Source organism: Leucopleurus acutus (assembly GCF_964270905.1).
Source record: "Leucopleurus acutus genome assembly, chromosome: 10".
In the NCBI taxonomy this organism is placed as follows: domain Eukaryota; kingdom Metazoa; phylum Chordata; class Mammalia; order Artiodactyla; family Delphinidae; genus Leucopleurus; species Leucopleurus acutus.
The window spans coordinates 7,343,153-7,359,214 of NC_139153.1; the positions used below are offsets into that span (position 1 = coordinate 7,343,153).

A 16,062-nucleotide genomic window follows, 5' to 3' on the forward strand; every position below is an offset into this window, starting at 1 on the left:
TCCAGATGGGAAGGCCGGAGCTCACAGAGGTTAAATGACTTGCCCAAAGTCACAGGACTTGTAAGGTCTGGGGTATCCAAAGTCACACGTGTCCAACTCCCCAGATTTCCCACGATTTCCACCTGCCTCTGGATGAGTGAGTGAATTAAGAAGCAAATTAAAAAGAAATCTAAAGATTGACTTGAGGAAGAGGTGCGACGCGTTAAGGATTGAGTCGAACGTAACTAGGTCAGTGGGTAAGAAGAGCAAGAGGGAGGAAGGGAGGCCGAGCCCTCCGCTGACAGCTGGGCCCCTCGCAGGTCATCGCCACCATCCCGACCAGCCGGCTCAAGTTCCTCAAGGAGGCGGGCAGGCTCACGCAGAAGGAGGAGATCCCGGAGGAGGAGCTGAACGAGGACGTGGAGGAGATAGACCACGCCGAGCGAGAGCTGCGGCGGGGCCAGATCTTGTGGTTCCGAGGCCTGAACCGGATCCAGACCCAGGTACAGGCGGCTCCTGGGGCCGGGCCCGTGCCTGGCGGGGTGGGTGGCGATGGGGATGCGGGGAGGAGGGTGGGTCCAGACCCGCGCTCACCATCTCACCAGCCTCCTGTGCACCCATGTTCCCCACACACACTCTCTGCGTTGCCGCTGAAGAGCGGCCTCCTCGGGAAGGTCCTACCTCCCTGTCCACCTGGCTGGGGTCGGACTGGGGTCACACCCACTGTGGGCTCTGGGGCGGGGGGCAGGGGGTGCCCCTAAGGTGGAGGAGGGGTGACCCTGAGGGCCGAGGTGAGTGAGGGGCTCCTGTCAGGGTTGCTGGGGGGCCGCCAGGAGGGTCAGGTGAAGCCGGAGACTGATCCACGTGAGGCCAGGATGGCAGCTTCAGGCCGGGGTGGGCCCCAGAGTCTCCCGGCCACGTGGTCAGGCCTGCACCTGCACGTACATCTTCTTCCACGGGGGGCTTCAGACACTCTCCTAGGCCCCACTGGGGCATTGACTCAGTTCTGGGGACCAAAGGTTGGTTTTCCACACACACACCACATGCACGCACATGCACCCCAAGGACACACATGTAGAGCACACGTGCGGGATGTGTGTCCGGCCAGAAGCAGGTCTCTGCCTCAGAACGGGACTGCGTGGCCACCACCTGACACACGCCACGAACATGCAGCCCCCGTGTTCCCACACGGCCCCTCTCCCTGAGTCAGGGCTGCAGTTCTCGGGGTGCTTTCACAGCCCTGTAGGATGAGGAACAGAGGGACCAGGAAACCGAGAGAGCCTCAGTCTCCTGCCCAGCCGGCCTGGAACAGCTGTGCTGGGACGTTCATGGTCACCCTGCCCCCGTCACGCTCTGGGAAGTGCGTCAGGGCCCCCCACCTCGGGTCTGCGGTCCTGCAGTCCTACGTGGCCTACCGCTGCATTTCCACCTAGCACAACAAAAACAGGTCACCCGGGCTGCCTCACACCCTACAGGGACTGTCCCAAACATCATCTCCTTGGCCTTCCCAGCCCCCTGAGAGGTCGGTATGCCCCGCACCTAGTTTTAGGGGTAACCGAGGTTCAGGAGACAGCCCTTTCTGGGCACTGGGTCGGGGGAGCAGGTTGCACACCCAGAACCTCCTGACAGACAGCAGTCTGTGCTCCGGGACTAGACCTCCGGGTGGCCCCCATCCGGCACTTCCCAGGTGGGCCCGGCAGCTCTCAGCACACACACAGCCCTGGTGCTGTCACCAGCCTGGCCACAAAGCCTTTGGGGAGGACACCGGGACTGTAGTTTCTTGAGTGAGCACGAGTCCTATCTAGCCTGACTCTCACGGACCACTAAGTGGGCCAGTGCTTTGCCCCTCGCAGCTAACCCTGCCAGGTAGGTGGCATTTCCCCTTCTGAAGGACAAGAAGCTGCCGCTGGGCAGTGACTTGCCCAAGGCCGTCTAGCTCGTAAGTGATAGAGCTGGGGTCTGGGCCAGGGTCTGTCCACCCCAGAGCTCCCAGCACACCACTCTGGCTCCACGCCTGGTCCCAAGGGCTGAGCACCCCCTCTGCCTCCAAACACCATGTTTAACGCCCCACCCGTGGGCCCCCACCCAGCCCATTGGCCCCTGAGTCACTAGAGCAGGACCAAGGCTGGGCCCCTGTGGCTGCCCCCTCAACCGGGCCCTGGGGACCCCAGGTGCCCGAGCTGAGCAGACGTCTCTCAGAGCCTTGGCGCGTGCCTGGTATTGTCGTTTTGGTTTAAGTGGCGTGCTGTCTTGCCGTGGCTGCGGCTGTCCTCGTGGCCTGGCGCCTGTCAGTCGTGTAGCTGTCGTGTCCATTCTTTTCGCAACTTGTCTCGTTCTCTCCTCCGTTGCAGATTGAAGTAGTCAATACTTTCAAGAGCGGGGCCTCCTTTCAGGGAGCCCTGCGGAGACAATCCTCCGTCACCAGCCAGAGCCAGGACGTAGCCAATCTCTCTAGCCCTAGTCGCGTGTCGTTGTCCAATGCTCTTTCCTCTCCGACCAGCCTTCCTCCTGCTGCAGCCGGGCGTGAGTGTGAATCCTTACCGCCTCGGGTGCCACCGCCGCCAGCGCCGGGCGGCCAGGAGGGCAGGGGCCGGGGCGCCAGGGACTCGGGGGGCAGGAGGTCGTGATTAGGCCCAGGGGGCTGAGGGGCCCCGGCCACTGAGGAGGGTCCCAGGCAGTCAGCAGACCACAGCCAGGCACGGGGTGGCAGTCCCTTAGGGGGTCAGGGTCGGCTGGGGTCAGGGTCAGGGGTTATGACCAGGCAGTCATGGGGTCCTGAGGGTCACAAGTAGTCAAAAAGTCTGGGTCAGTCAAAGGATCACCGTTGGTCAGGGAGGTTTCAGTGATCGAATGTCACAGTCCCCCACAGGGTCATGGTGGCCAGAGGGGAGCAGTCAGCTGGGGGGCGTGGAGCACACCAGTCAGTGTAGGGTCATACCCAGTCAGGAAAAGCCTGGCTTGTGAGGGCCAGGGTCAGAGTTGGCCAGGAGATCACAGTCCTGCGGTCGAAGTCAGGCCAAGGGTTACTGTGGGTCAAGGGAGGAAAGGCTCTCAGGGGTCACAGTCAGCCACAGTGAGGTCCAACCCAGAGGGGTCACTATAGATCAGAGGTCACAGTTGCTCAGGGGACCCAGGCCCCCGAGGAGATCACGGCCTGGAGGCCCGCTACCCAGTAGTTCAGCCCCTTCTGCCCTCTCTCCTTGTACACCTGAGAGCACCGGCTACCTTACACACACTTCTCCCTGCAGCGGGGCTTGGAGCACAGCGAAGGCCTGAGCCCTTCCTGGGAGGGACAAGGCTCCTGACCCATTCCACTTGACCTCAGGTAGAGCACAGTGGGGGGTCTCATCTTGGCTGGCTGACAGCAGGCCCGAGGGACCCAGTCTAACCTGTGGCTTCCTCCTTCCTCATTGGAGGGACACCTGGGACTCCGACCCCCTCCATCACCTCCCTCCCTCGAGCTCATCTCCTCACACCAGGGCGTCTGACACAAGTTTCTCAGCTCTGGCCTTGTCTAGATCTTTATGAACCCCCCATGGCTCCAGGCCCCAGAGGGCACGAGGAGTTTCTATTTGCCACCTGCCTCCCTTCCCTGTCTCTAGTCAGCCCCTCCTAAACCACAAGGGAGCTGCAGTCTGGTCCTCTCACGTTGTCTGTTCACTCAGCCAGCCCTTGGGCTTCTCTGATGAGACTCCAGGCCTCATCTCTTGATACTTTATAAGGTGCCACTACCCCCCACCCTCCCAAGCACAGAACATCCAAAACACACATCTCTGCCACCGGGCAGGAGAGGACCATGTGCTGGGTGAGGATGATGCCATCTGAGCCCTTGGACAAGAGGCGCGAGCCACACGGTGCTGTCGGTGGCGTGTGCTCACGTCCCACGACCTTTCCGTGGGTGCAGTCCCGCCAAGTACACAAAATGACAGGGAGGATGCAGAAACGGGGGAAAGCCCCTGTGCTTGTTCATCAGCACGAAAACACAGCGATGGGGAGGCCAGACGAGCCCAGGTGAAGTGAGGCCACGTTTGAGCAGACGGTGTCTGAGTCGCATTCCTATGAGGCACTGTCACCGGCAAGTCACTGCCAGGCTTTCTCAGAGCAGGAGACACTTCGCTCCCACCCTCTCCCGCTCCATACAGAGCGCCCTCGCCTCGGTGGGAGGCCCGCGCCCAGCTGCCCTACTCCTGCGCCAGCCGAGCTCCAGCCTTGGTCAGCGCTGCCTCCTGTCGTGAGGTGCAGAGACCAGAAGTGCTCAGGGCTGGAGAGCCACCTGGGGAAAGGATCTCTTCCTCTCGGGGTTCCCACTGCCCTCCCATTGCCTCCTGCATGCCTCCGGCCGGTCTGACTGCCAGAAGGTGGCCTCCGGGTCCAGGCCCAGGTCTTCGTCCTCCCCGGTTCGGCCTCTTTCTCGAAGCGTGGTGCCTCACCCTGGCCAACACGGGGCTCACGGCACTCCTGGGCACCTGCAGCCTCTCCCTTGGTTAGGCCCCGCATCTTAGCTCTTCCAGTCTCGAAGAAAGAGCGCAGTCATCTTGAACCTTTTCTTCTGCCCTTTAGAAAACCATTCAATAAGGCCAGTCCTGTGACAATTGGTTCTCAACACTTTTCCTTCAGAGAAATGCCCATTTCTGCCTGCCCTTTGCTTCCTATCTCTAAGCCAATCTCCTTCTAGCCCAGATTAATCCCTTTATCCCATGGTGACCCAACTGTGGAACAGCCTTTGAGAAGGATGCTATAGGCCTTGCCCATGACCCGTCATTTTCTCAGAGGACCCAAAGGGGCTGATCAAGCATGACTCCCTCACCCGAGTGCCGTCTTGCCTCTCCCTCAGGCATCACGCCTCCTTAGGAATCGTGCATTCCTACCTGCAATTGTAGAATCCAGCCTGTAATTCTGGGTCCCTTCTGGGACCCTTTCTTGGGCATGGGGTCTCAAAAAACGCCTGACCATCCCCTTGCTCAAGGGTACTGGTTCCAAAATTGATCACAACCTCTGTGGTTTCAACAGACGCATTTTGGTCAACACAGTCACGATGTGAAATATCCCCTAGTTCCTCCTTTGCTTGAATAGTTTCTATAGCAATGTCACCTCCTCTGGTCACCAAGGACTCTGAGAGCCCTCTAGATACCAGGCAGGGTCCCTACAGAAGCCAAAAGGCTTTCTTCCCACAGGGTGTGAAGCAGGGGGCCAGGAAGTAAGAGAAGGGGTCCCCGATTGGGTAGGTGGAGGGGTGGGCTCCCCCCACCCCCTGCCTCCTCCGAGCAGGGTCTTCTTCCCAGGATTCTCCAGGAGAGTAGGGCGCCTGTTGAGTTGAAAACACCTGGGCTCTCTGTGCCCTGGAAGGAGTCAAACCACTGTCCTTTGGGCTATCAGAAGTGACCACCAAGTCCTGGGGCAGGGTGGCGTGTGCCTGGCTGACTTCTGACTCATGACCTGGGGTGAGGAACCCCCCAGCACATCACACATCCCTCCCTCAGCACCACTGTGAGGCGGAGGGCCCCAGGCAGACAGCTACCATGCGGTGACAGGACAGTCTGTCTGCTCAGACTGGCATTGGAATGATCGGGAGGAAACTCTGGTCCACTGCCTTGCTTTCCTCTTCTGACTTACTCAAAAGCGAGTTTCTTTTTTTCTCCCAGAAACTTAATGGCACACCCCTAATGCCTTATACTCTAGCCTCACCCAAAATTTTCCAAAGCAGTTCAGCACATCCTTCACTCAGGCTCAGAGAAGTGAACTGACTTGGCCAAGATCACACAGTATGTAAGTGACAAGAGATCTGACTCCAAAGTCCCTCATTTTTCTCACCACCCACACCACTTCCCAGATAAGCCCACAGACCTAGAGCCCACAGAGGTTGAATTTCCCCTGTGGAACCAGTACCCACGCCCACAGCCTCATCCGGTGAAAAGGAGGAGCCAATCCTCTGGGGTCTAGAAGGCCAGGGAAGCTCTTTCTCTGTTTGAGTTTCCACCAGCCTGGCAGGGACTGAGAAGAGAGGCATTTTCCCATCGGTGATCAGGAACAGAATTAGCATTTAGCTCTTAGATCCAAGGCCAAGCTACAGAGCTCCTCTCTCTTATTGCCACAAATTCCTAACCCATCTCAAGCTACCTTTGTATTTAGCAAGTTCATAGCATGCTCCACGTTCATGAGTGAAGGTCCTGTTCCTTCAAACCAACCAGGCCCAGAGCATCAGACTCCTAACCCCAGACCAGCCACTTTCTGGACGCCGTACCCTGCTAGATAGGGCATCCCCCATCCCACTCCCCCTTCAGATTCCCGGTTCTGAGGACTGCTAGGGCAAGGAGTTTGCATCTCTTAGGGGGAGAAGTGAAGAAGGGAAGGAAAGGAAGCTGGACCTCTCATTAGCATTCTGGTAACTAACTTAGTGCAACCTTGGGTTGGCGAGAAAATGGCTTGCTTCTGGGGGGGAGCCCAGACCTCTCCGCTGTCTGAATATTCCATGTGTTTGTTTCCCTAGAGGGCTAGAGAACCCTGGACACAGAGTTCAGCAAGAGAGAGTGAAATTAAAAGAGGTTGTGAGTCTTTAACCTTGAGCCTGAAATGAATGTGAATCAATCCCAGACTCTTGGCTTCCTTGAAGCCGGGTAAACATTCGAGTATGTCGAACCCGCCCCAGACCGGGGCCCATGCATTTCCTCAGAGCCATCGACAACGGGCATGGGGCTCCCCACCCGCTTTGTGCTGATGGAACCAAAACGTCTGAAAGCCCACAGACCGAGGCCCTTCCTCTCTTCCCCCTCACCCCACGCCCCAGTGCAGCTCATGCCAGCAAGGCCCATCACCAGGGCAGGCAGGGAGGGGAGATGGGAGAGCTTTTTTTTCTTCCCATACTTTTTTCCATTTCAGCCGCGAGAGATCCGAAGTGGAGACTTGAGACGGCCGTGGCGGGGTGTCCCGAAAAGTCTTGTCCCCACAGTCTTGTCCAGAGCAGTTCATTCTTTCTGTTGTCTCCATTCCAGGGGGAGGGCGAGGGGCCTACATCTCATTGTGTGTCATCCCCTCCGCGTTGTCAGTCACACGACAGGGTCCTGCCACCATCCCTCCTCCTCCACCAGGCGCTCCCGGCTGGCATCTTATTGCAGTTCAGCCAGGCTCTGGGCTGAGCCGCTACAATGATCATTATTATTCCCATTTTACAGTTAAGAAAACTGAGGCCTGCAACATCTTTTTTGTTGTTGTTTTCACTTAGTCAAGGGAGTAGTGGCCCAGTTATCAGGATATCAGAATACTGAATAATCTCTACAGAGCCACAAATAGGGAATCCAGGGAGAAAGAAACCTCAGAGCAGCCAGATGGCCATCACGGACGACCAGCACTAATGCATGGCGTCTGGCTGGCTCTCTCTTGGCACCCGATGCCTCTTACTGAAAGCAGGATTCCACCAGGCAGGTTTCCCTGGAGTCCCCCGCCCATAGCACATAAGAAGGAGAGGGGACAGAGATGCTTTTGAGAAGACAAGGGAAAGCCAGAACTAGTAAGTGATGGCTGACAGCAAAGGAGAAAAACTTAAAAAAAAAAAAAAAATCAAAACTGTGGGGTCTTACACAAGACCAAGAAGGCTTATTGACAAACGTAAATTCTTCTCTGTGTTCTCTAAATTAAAAGGCAGAGGAGCTTAGGATGTGCTTTAGAAAGACTGCTCTCTGAAACAGTCAAGCAAACCCTGAGCTGTGACACTTAAAACCATCAGCCACAGTCACTGTGGAAATTCACTCCCACGGACAGGGCTTTCCCCCCTGAGCCCCACCAACGAGCTACCTCTGGGTTTAGCTCCGCAAATCCTGGGACCACAAGGGCCTCCCCACAACTGCCCTGTCCAGTCCTCTGTCCCCCTACAGGCCTGTGATATGGGGGGAGGGAAGGCCAAGACGGACGGCCTCAGCACCCCGGCCGCCTCTGCTGAGGCTCTGCTCCTTGGAAGCATGGATACTGCCTTGCTTTCCCCACCACTGGCTCCGCTCTGAGTTGGGGCTGGGAAGAGAGGAGGAGGCGCCTTTGTCCCGAGTCCCATCAGCCCCTTGACATGGCAGGCTTGGCTTCCCCTCCCAGGAGTCCAGAGAAGGGATGCCTCTCTTCAAAGTGAGGGTCCGGTTCCTGTGCACCCTGTGAGGTGGGACAGGGGACGGCCAGGCCGGTGGTGTGGCTCCCCCGCAGTCAAGGCACCCGAAGTGGCAGAGCCCGGACGCAGACTCGGGTCTTCCCGACTCTGGATCCAGTGCTCTGCCCACTGGCCTGGACGACTCAGCGTCCAGCCTCCTTCCATTCTTCAGGGAACCCAGCTTCCAACTGAGACACAGAAAATGAAAGAACTTGCTGTTTTGTGGCTCAGTTCCGCAGCCTCTTAGAATCCTACCCAGGGCCTGGGTTTGGCCCTCTGATTTTGGCCTCGTTTTTTGGTATTGTGTTTTCAAAGCACAAATAAAGAAAGGAGGAAAAATCCCCAGGAAATAAGGGACCCCAAAGCCAACTCCAATGAGTGGCCAGGGCTTTGAGTCTATACTCGAGTGTTTACCTCCCAAATGCATGAAGGGAAGAAACGTTGGGTACAAACGACCTCCATTCACATTGTCCAGGCTTCCAAGTGTAGCCGTGTGTCGTCTGTGTGTGCCGTGTGGCTCCCGCCCCCCACCCCGCCCCGTAGCATGCTCGTGCCCCTGAACGTCATCAGTCGCTGCCTCCGTCGTGCTTTCTGGCTGCCTCTGCTCTGCACCCCAGAAAGCCCCGAGTTGGCTTCGGTTTGCTGTGCTGCTTTGGTTTGATGTTGCCCTTCTCTGTTTGGCCCTCGTGTGTCCCTTCTCATCCCGGCTCATCCAACTGTCTCTCCTTTCTGTTCCTTTTCTGTTTGTGACACGTTATCTGTTCCATGTCCTGTGGTTTCTTAACCGCGTGTGGTTTTTCTAAGATTAATTTTTTACAAATAAATAGCCTCTCCTCCTTCCTCCTTTATTCCCACCTGGTCTCGCACCCCTTCTGCATGGTCGAACCTCTGCTTTAAAGTTAACAAGGCTCAGTCTCTCACTAGGTCTGGGTGCCCGCTGGAGTGGACTAAGCTTCCTCTAACCACAGTTTCCCATCATCGCTATGATGGGCCTTCCTTCCTCCTGTCCTAATACTGTAGTCTTTACCCAAACCCAAGCAATCTTAAAAACCTCACGGATGAACACAACCTAAATCCCCGCTTCCGTTCTTCCCTCTCCTCTCCGTGCTCATGACACCCAGCGACTGTGGATTCCAGCCGCCTGCTGTGCCCGAACCCCTCTCCCCCACCCGCCCCTCCTCCGAGCCCCCCAGAGCTTGGCCGCCGGCCCCCCTGGGGGCAGCGCTCCTCACCCCCGTGCTTCCCTTGCAGATCCGCGTCGTGAAGGCGTTCCGTAGCTCTCTCTATGAAGGTCTAGAAAAGCCTGAGTCTCGAACCTCCATCCATAATTTCATGGCTCATCCTGAATTCCGGGTCGAAGATTCACAGCCCCACATTCCCCTCATCGACGACACCGACCTGGAAGAAGATGCCGCGCTCAAGCAGAACTCGAGCCCGCCGTCCTCGCTCAACAAGAACAACAGCGCCATCGACAGCGGGATCAACCTGACGACCGACACAAGCAAATCAGCTACCTCTTCAAGTCCAGGGAGCCCCATCCACAGCCTGGAGACGTCGCTTTAGCTGAGGACCCCGCCACCACCCACCTCCCGGGCACCCACCCGTCCAGGCACCCGACTCACCCAAGCAGCAGCGAGCCACAGCAGGAAACCAAATACTGGCGAGAAAACCGTTTCCACCCAACAGACCCTTTTTCTGGCTGCGATGCTGTTTGAACTCTTTTTCACTTCGAGGCGAGGGCGGGATCTCCTCCGGGAGCTTAAGGGAGTGAGCGGTTTTTCCCAGAACTAGCCCTTCCTGGCTCCCACCCGACATGGACCAGCCATGCACCCGCCCGGCGCCATGTCCCCTGCATGAATGTACTGTACACTTCCGGTCCTCCCCTTGTTTGGTTTTTGGGGGGTTGGGGAGGGGGTTTGTTTGTTTGTTTGTTTGTTTTCTTAGGCGGGAACTGCAGACAGACTCTTTTCTGAGACTATTTATCCAATCCACTGGTCTGTGAGTTTTTGAAATGCTTGCGCAGCATGGTCTCAGTTGTATAGGTTAATTTAACAACTTTTTGAAATTGCAGAGCTTAACTCGCCTAGTAAATTTGCACCAATGGAACCGAAGAACTTCAGACACTCACAAGGTTATATCCATTTCTTTGTATCTATATCAACGTATACTTCCCCAAGACTGTATACGTCCATATAGATAGGTAGATATATATGTGTCTATATGTATGTGTGTATATATATATATATATATATATATATATATATATACACACACACATGGATATATAAAGTTTCTTTGCCGGCATGTTGCCTTGTTTCTGCTTAAATTGCTCTATTTTAACTTATTTATGTCCTAAAAGAAGAATGTAATTTGTTTACAAACCTGTAGATAACGTCTTCGGCTATTTGTACGGTTTAAGAACACTGGTGGCTGAGATGCTATAAAAACAGCTCAGCCTGATAGACACCTCCCTGGATTGCATCCTTGATGTTTTACGATAGCCATGCTCCGATTTTTGCCTGCTACTTCCGTTCACTTATGTGACTACCGAGGGAGGCTCAGGCAGAAGCCAAATGCTAGCGAGTATCCATCCCGAGGGGTCCCACAGCGTGCTCCGTAGACAAAGGGGGAGGAGGAGAGAAGTCTTCCTGCGCTCAAAGCACTGATGGCCAGCCCGGCCCCAGGGTGACGGGGTTGGCAAAGCACTGGGTGAAGACTTTTCTCTCAATGAAACTCACTTGAGTTTACTAAGAGCATTTCAAATAGAGATTCTCTCTGGCGCTGTCTGTACAGAGACTGAGGTAGTTTTGCAATATTATAAATGCTATTGTGTTGATTTTTTTTTCAGTTAGTAATTTCGAGGCTTATTTCCTTATAAACTGCAGCGGATGAGCTGTTGGCCTATTGGATGAGGATCATTATGGTTTGCTGCTCTTATTTTTATTTTTGAAGAAGAACAGCCTTTTTCTCTGCACTATTTAGATCCGAACGAACCTTATGACGTGTATATTGAGATGTATTCAGTGTGATTTTTTTAAACCAAATTGTCTTCCTGTAGTCGCAATATATACTGTAGCCTTTGAACAGCAAGTCTTGCTTTCCCAGACCGAAAGCCATTCTGAAACCCTACAGTATCACAGGTGAGAAAAGGTGGTTATTTTTTCCCTGAGACAATAACAGCACTAGTAATCCCACTTAATAAGAGCTTATTTAATTGTATGTCAGCCTCTTAACTGCTAAGCACTTTGTGGGTATCAGCTTTTTTCATAAAAGAACTTTTGTATTTAATACAAAGTTTGCTTTGAGACTTTTCAGCATACGATCTTTTTCCATAAACTTGTACAGTGCAAAAGACATTTTGAATACCATGATCGATGATGTCCCATGCTTCAAGGAAAACCAAACGCTTCTGCCTCGCTTGCAAAATGCATTCTTCACACTGACCCTTCCCACAGTTGCTCTGTGTCTACCCGGGCCCTTCCCTTCTCCAGGCCCAGAGAATTCTTCCACAAACAAGATGAGAGCCACTCGGGAAAAGAGCCATAGTCCGCTGGGAGGGCCTGCATCTGGATGGCTGTGGAGAAACCCGAGGGTTTAGGACCCCAAGTCAGCCCATCCCACCTGGCAACACCTTCCTGGAAGGAGGACCTTCTTTGCGCAAGAGCATCTCCTGAATGTCGTGAAGAAATATCTCTGAATGTACCCAGCAGAGGAAACTGCATCCCCCGAGGGGTGACCACCCTCAGATATGCTTATGGGATTCCAAGACCAATACCGCCCACTGTTCTCCTCAGAGAAAGGAAAGACCCGCTCCTGTAAAACCTGGGGCAGCTTTGGAACATGGTGTTTTTTGTAGTTTCCTTTTTCAAGGTTCTCCATCTCCCGCTTTGTTCCAACCTTGTGTCCGTGACCTCATTCCATGACACCAGGAAAGCCCCGCTTGCACGCCACGCTCCCTGCTCATTCGGAGCCAGGACACAAGGGAAGCAGGAGGGGGTCTCCCCTAGTGGGACCCAGCCCAGGGGAGAGGTAGCCATGGAAGCTACCGAGAATGCCCCACGTCAGTGTTGGTCTTTTCTTGTCAGGAATGATGGTTGCTCACACACACACACACACACACACACACACACACACACACACACCCTCGCCCTCACACTTGCACACACACATCCACACACACAGGAAATGACTGGTTTGTCAGAACTCCCTGTAGTACATAGAGCTTGCACTCGGCGTCCTATATCTAGCAGCATGGGGTACGTTTGGCAGTTCACCCCATTAGGGGGTAAATAATTTATGACCATTCATCTGTTTTTATGAATTTTTTTATCTAGACAATAACTGTAAATAAAGAACTCACCATCTCTGTTCATTTAATACTATGCAATGGTGATGCTTTCAATTGCTGACTCTTCTTACTCTGCAGTACGGTTCTGAAATGTCTGTGGTCTTAAAAAAAAAAAAAAAAGGCAAAAACCAACATAAAACAGAACATAGTAAATATGTACTCTGTAATGTATACTTTTTGCTGGTTTTGGACTGCACCATCCCCTCAGCTTCTTGTCTGCCCTCTGGACAGGGGCTCCAGGAGAAGGTAGCATATTCAGTTCCAAGGTCTAAGCTCACCAATCTGTCTCCGCCTAACAGATGACGGAAGACCAGGGGACCCATTCAATGAGTCACCCACCTTTGGAGGTGGACAGGGAGGAAACTGAAGAGTTTCCTTCCCTAACTCAGCAGCAGCCTGGGTTGCTCCCACCAGCCCCCCACCGTAGTCCCTTGCCCCCTTGTCCCAACCAGAGCAGAGAGTGGACAAGAAGGAGGGCCCCCTGCTTCTGAGACCAGACCAATGATAGTGACTGCACTGGGACAAGGACCCTGGACCTGTCTCAGCCCAGACATCCCAGTTATTGAACAGCCGCTCTTCCCCAACTGTGCTGAAATTCCCCCTTTACCACATCCTGACAGCTCAGAGAGACTTGGGTCTATTTTTGGAATATCTCCTCTGTTCCCTTATCTGGGTGTCTCATCTGGCACCAACCACACAGCTTTAATTATTGTCACTTTAGATAATGTTTCATTATGTGGTGGGATAAATACCCTTCGCTTTTTTTTTTTTTTTTTTTTTTTACAAAATTTCCTGGTTATTCTCTCACATCTATTCTTCCAAGTAAACTTAAAATTTTGCCGAGTCCTGCATCCTCCTGCCCTCCTCTCACTCCAAATATTGGGCCCTTTCATTGTAGGTGCAAACATCGTCCCACCATTGTAAGCACTGTCCACCCCAGCTCACTAAATAGACAGCCCTCTAAGGAGAAATAAAAAGGACATCCTGAATCTTGAGGGAAGCCAGATAGTCCTCCCATCATCTCACCTGTCCCCTAAGCCAGGGTGTCGTTAGGAGAGGCCACCAAGCCCCCACCCCATCTCAGTGTGGGACCCAAAGTCACCCACCTTGGCTGTGCTGAGGTGGACCCGCCATCTGCCCTGGTCCAGGCAAGAAAGAGGGGTCTCTCCCAGACCTGGAGCTACCAGAATGTGTAGCCCAGTTACCAATTCTCCTCATGGAGAAATGTTTATGCCTATATCCCTTTCCTGAACTATTTTGGTGGGGAGAGGGTCACTTCTTGCTCATTTTTCACAGTTTTCAGCAGTTGTGATACGTCCTTTGGGATGCAGCAATCTCTTGCCTGGACCTTCTCACCACCCTGATGACTCCCCCTAGTGGTTCTGGCTCTACTTACAGGAGGCTGTCAAACGCACACTGTGACGTGCCTCCCACACAAAACTCTCTCCTTAGGGTCGGAGACCCCACCATTAGAAGATGGCGGGTGGGGTGGAGATGGGTTGCGTTTCTCTGAAGGCTTCTGGGTCCTCCAGAGACGAGGCTGAAATCAAACAACAGCAGAAAATCCCCAGGTCTTTCCCAAGTTCCAAAGCAAGCTCTCCTGATTTTGATGTAAAGATCCTGTTCATCCAAGTGGGGGGAGGGGGATCCCAGGCCCTGGGCATCAGCCATCACCCCCTCCACCGAAAACAAGATATTTAAGGCTGCTTTGGGACTGCCCTTCTCGGCTCCCTAAGTCTGTTCTGTAACGCCTGTGGTGCTCTCCTCACCTTTCCTCTTGGGGCGGGGAGGGGTTAGTCGCCACACTTTGCTAACTCTCGCGTGCACATATTTTATACCAGAGTAGCGAGGAAATGGTGCCGCCTCCAGCTTCCACGAGCTACCCGGGCTCTGGGGGGCTCTGGGGAAATCGGGGCTGGGACGTGACTGTGCTCTTATTGTACACTCTTGATTTCTCTGTATCTCTGGCTTGTGCTCTTTGTAATTAATGGGATTTGTCTGCCTTTTCAACACTATACTGAGCAATAACAATAAATGCACACGTGGAAATGCAGACACAGTACACATCACAAGGCCTTTTTCCGTGGGACAGCTGGGTCCCCGCCCTCCGTGGATTTGAACTCAGAGGGAAGCCAAGGGCCTGGGAGGGAAAGGCACTTTGCCCAAGGGTGCATGGCTCAGGGGTGGTCTCTCTCCTTCCGCCGAGTCACACCTTTTGAACGGTCACCATTTGAGGGAGGCAAGTTCAGCTTGCCGTGAGACATTAACCCTCCATGAGGAACAGCTGACAATCCCAGAGGGCAAGACTTTGGGGGAAGAGGCCTCAGGAGGATGAAGAAGAGGTGGAGGTTCAGGGTCTGGGAGGTCAGGGCACAGATTAGGGAAAGCTTATTTAGCTTTGGGGTCTGGGATTAACCGGAGGGAGCTGATGGGAGATGTGGACAAAGGATGTAGGTGGTATCCCCCACTGGGGACAGGGGGATGCAGAAGGGACCCTGGCACACTAAGAGTCTGAACTTTGCACACCTCTGGTGGACATCAACAAAGAGCGAGAATGTGCCCAGACCAAGAGACAGTGCCAACGTTGGTTCAAAGGTTGATGGTTGCACGTGCGCGTGCGCGTGCACACACACACACACACACACGAAAACCCAGCTCTTCTCAGGGAAAACTGATCCCCAGATCAAGCGCTGTAGGCCCAACCGCTTCCAAACCCAAACCCAGTTTCACATCCAAAGGTCCATTTACTCCCAAGATCAACCTTCCGGAGGAGGTATTATTACAATTCCCAGTTAACAGAAGAGGAGACGGCAGCTCAGAGAAGAGAAGGGTGTGCCCACCTAGTAAGTAGGGGATACAGTATTGATACCTTGCAGTCTTGATGCCAGAATCAGCACTTAAAACTTTGCAGTTCCACCAGCAAATACTTTAATGAATAGGATAACAGTTGCACTGTTTGTCCCAAATCCTCAATCTCTCCAACTTCAATGCCTACACCAGGGAATTCCTTAAATAACAACTATGCCCCAGGCATTGTGTTTGTATTTTATCTAACGTGTCATTGTCCCCACTTTCTACTGGAGGAAAGTGAGGCTCAGAAAGAAGTGATATGATTTTATCACCCAGAGAATCAGTAGTGCATCTACAGATCTGAGATCAGGGGATGTCCCTTGAAGAACAGGAGACCCAAGGGCCCCTCCCACTTTGTTCCCTGCAGTATTTCCACCATAAGCACCACCCCTCACACCCCTGCAATCTTTTTCCATTAGAGGGAAATTATGGGTCTCGAAAGCTGGGGTGGGGGTGGAGGGTGAGTTGCTACCCAGAGACCCAGCCCTGAGCTCTGTAAGACCCCATTCCCCGACACCCTCTCCAAAGCTCCTCGATGGTCTGGGTCTATCACACCCTCTGAGCCTTAACATCGTCCCTCCAGCAGTGACCATCTCCTGCTAGGACTCTTCCCTCCAGTTTCAAGAGGGGAAACAGGGATTTTGACTCACCCAAGGGAAGCCTAGACTCCATCCTGGGTCACTCGACTCCTTAAAGCATGAGAGATCAAGGGCTGCCAGACCATGTGTGGCTGAGGGAAGCCCCCAGGCTCTGTCCA

General features: G+C 53.9%; 1 protein-coding gene across 1 annotated transcript in view; it reads left to right on the forward strand.

Annotated features, from left to right (window-relative positions):
- ATP2B2 (ATPase plasma membrane Ca2+ transporting 2) overlaps window positions 1-10,254 on the forward strand; it is a 370,638-nt gene extending 360,384 nt beyond the window's left edge. The window contains exons 25-28 of the mRNA XM_082848244.1: window positions 300-482; window positions 2,331-2,506; window positions 6,467-6,521; window positions 9,359-10,254. Of these exons, the coding sequence (XP_082704370.1) occupies window positions 300-482; window positions 2,331-2,506; window positions 6,467-6,521; window positions 9,359-9,670 (726 nt within the window). The 3' untranslated portion in view covers window positions 9,671-10,254. The remainder of the gene's footprint in view (window positions 1-299; window positions 483-2,330; window positions 2,507-6,466; window positions 6,522-9,358) is intronic.
- Window positions 10,255-16,062: the final 5,808 nt, after the last annotated feature.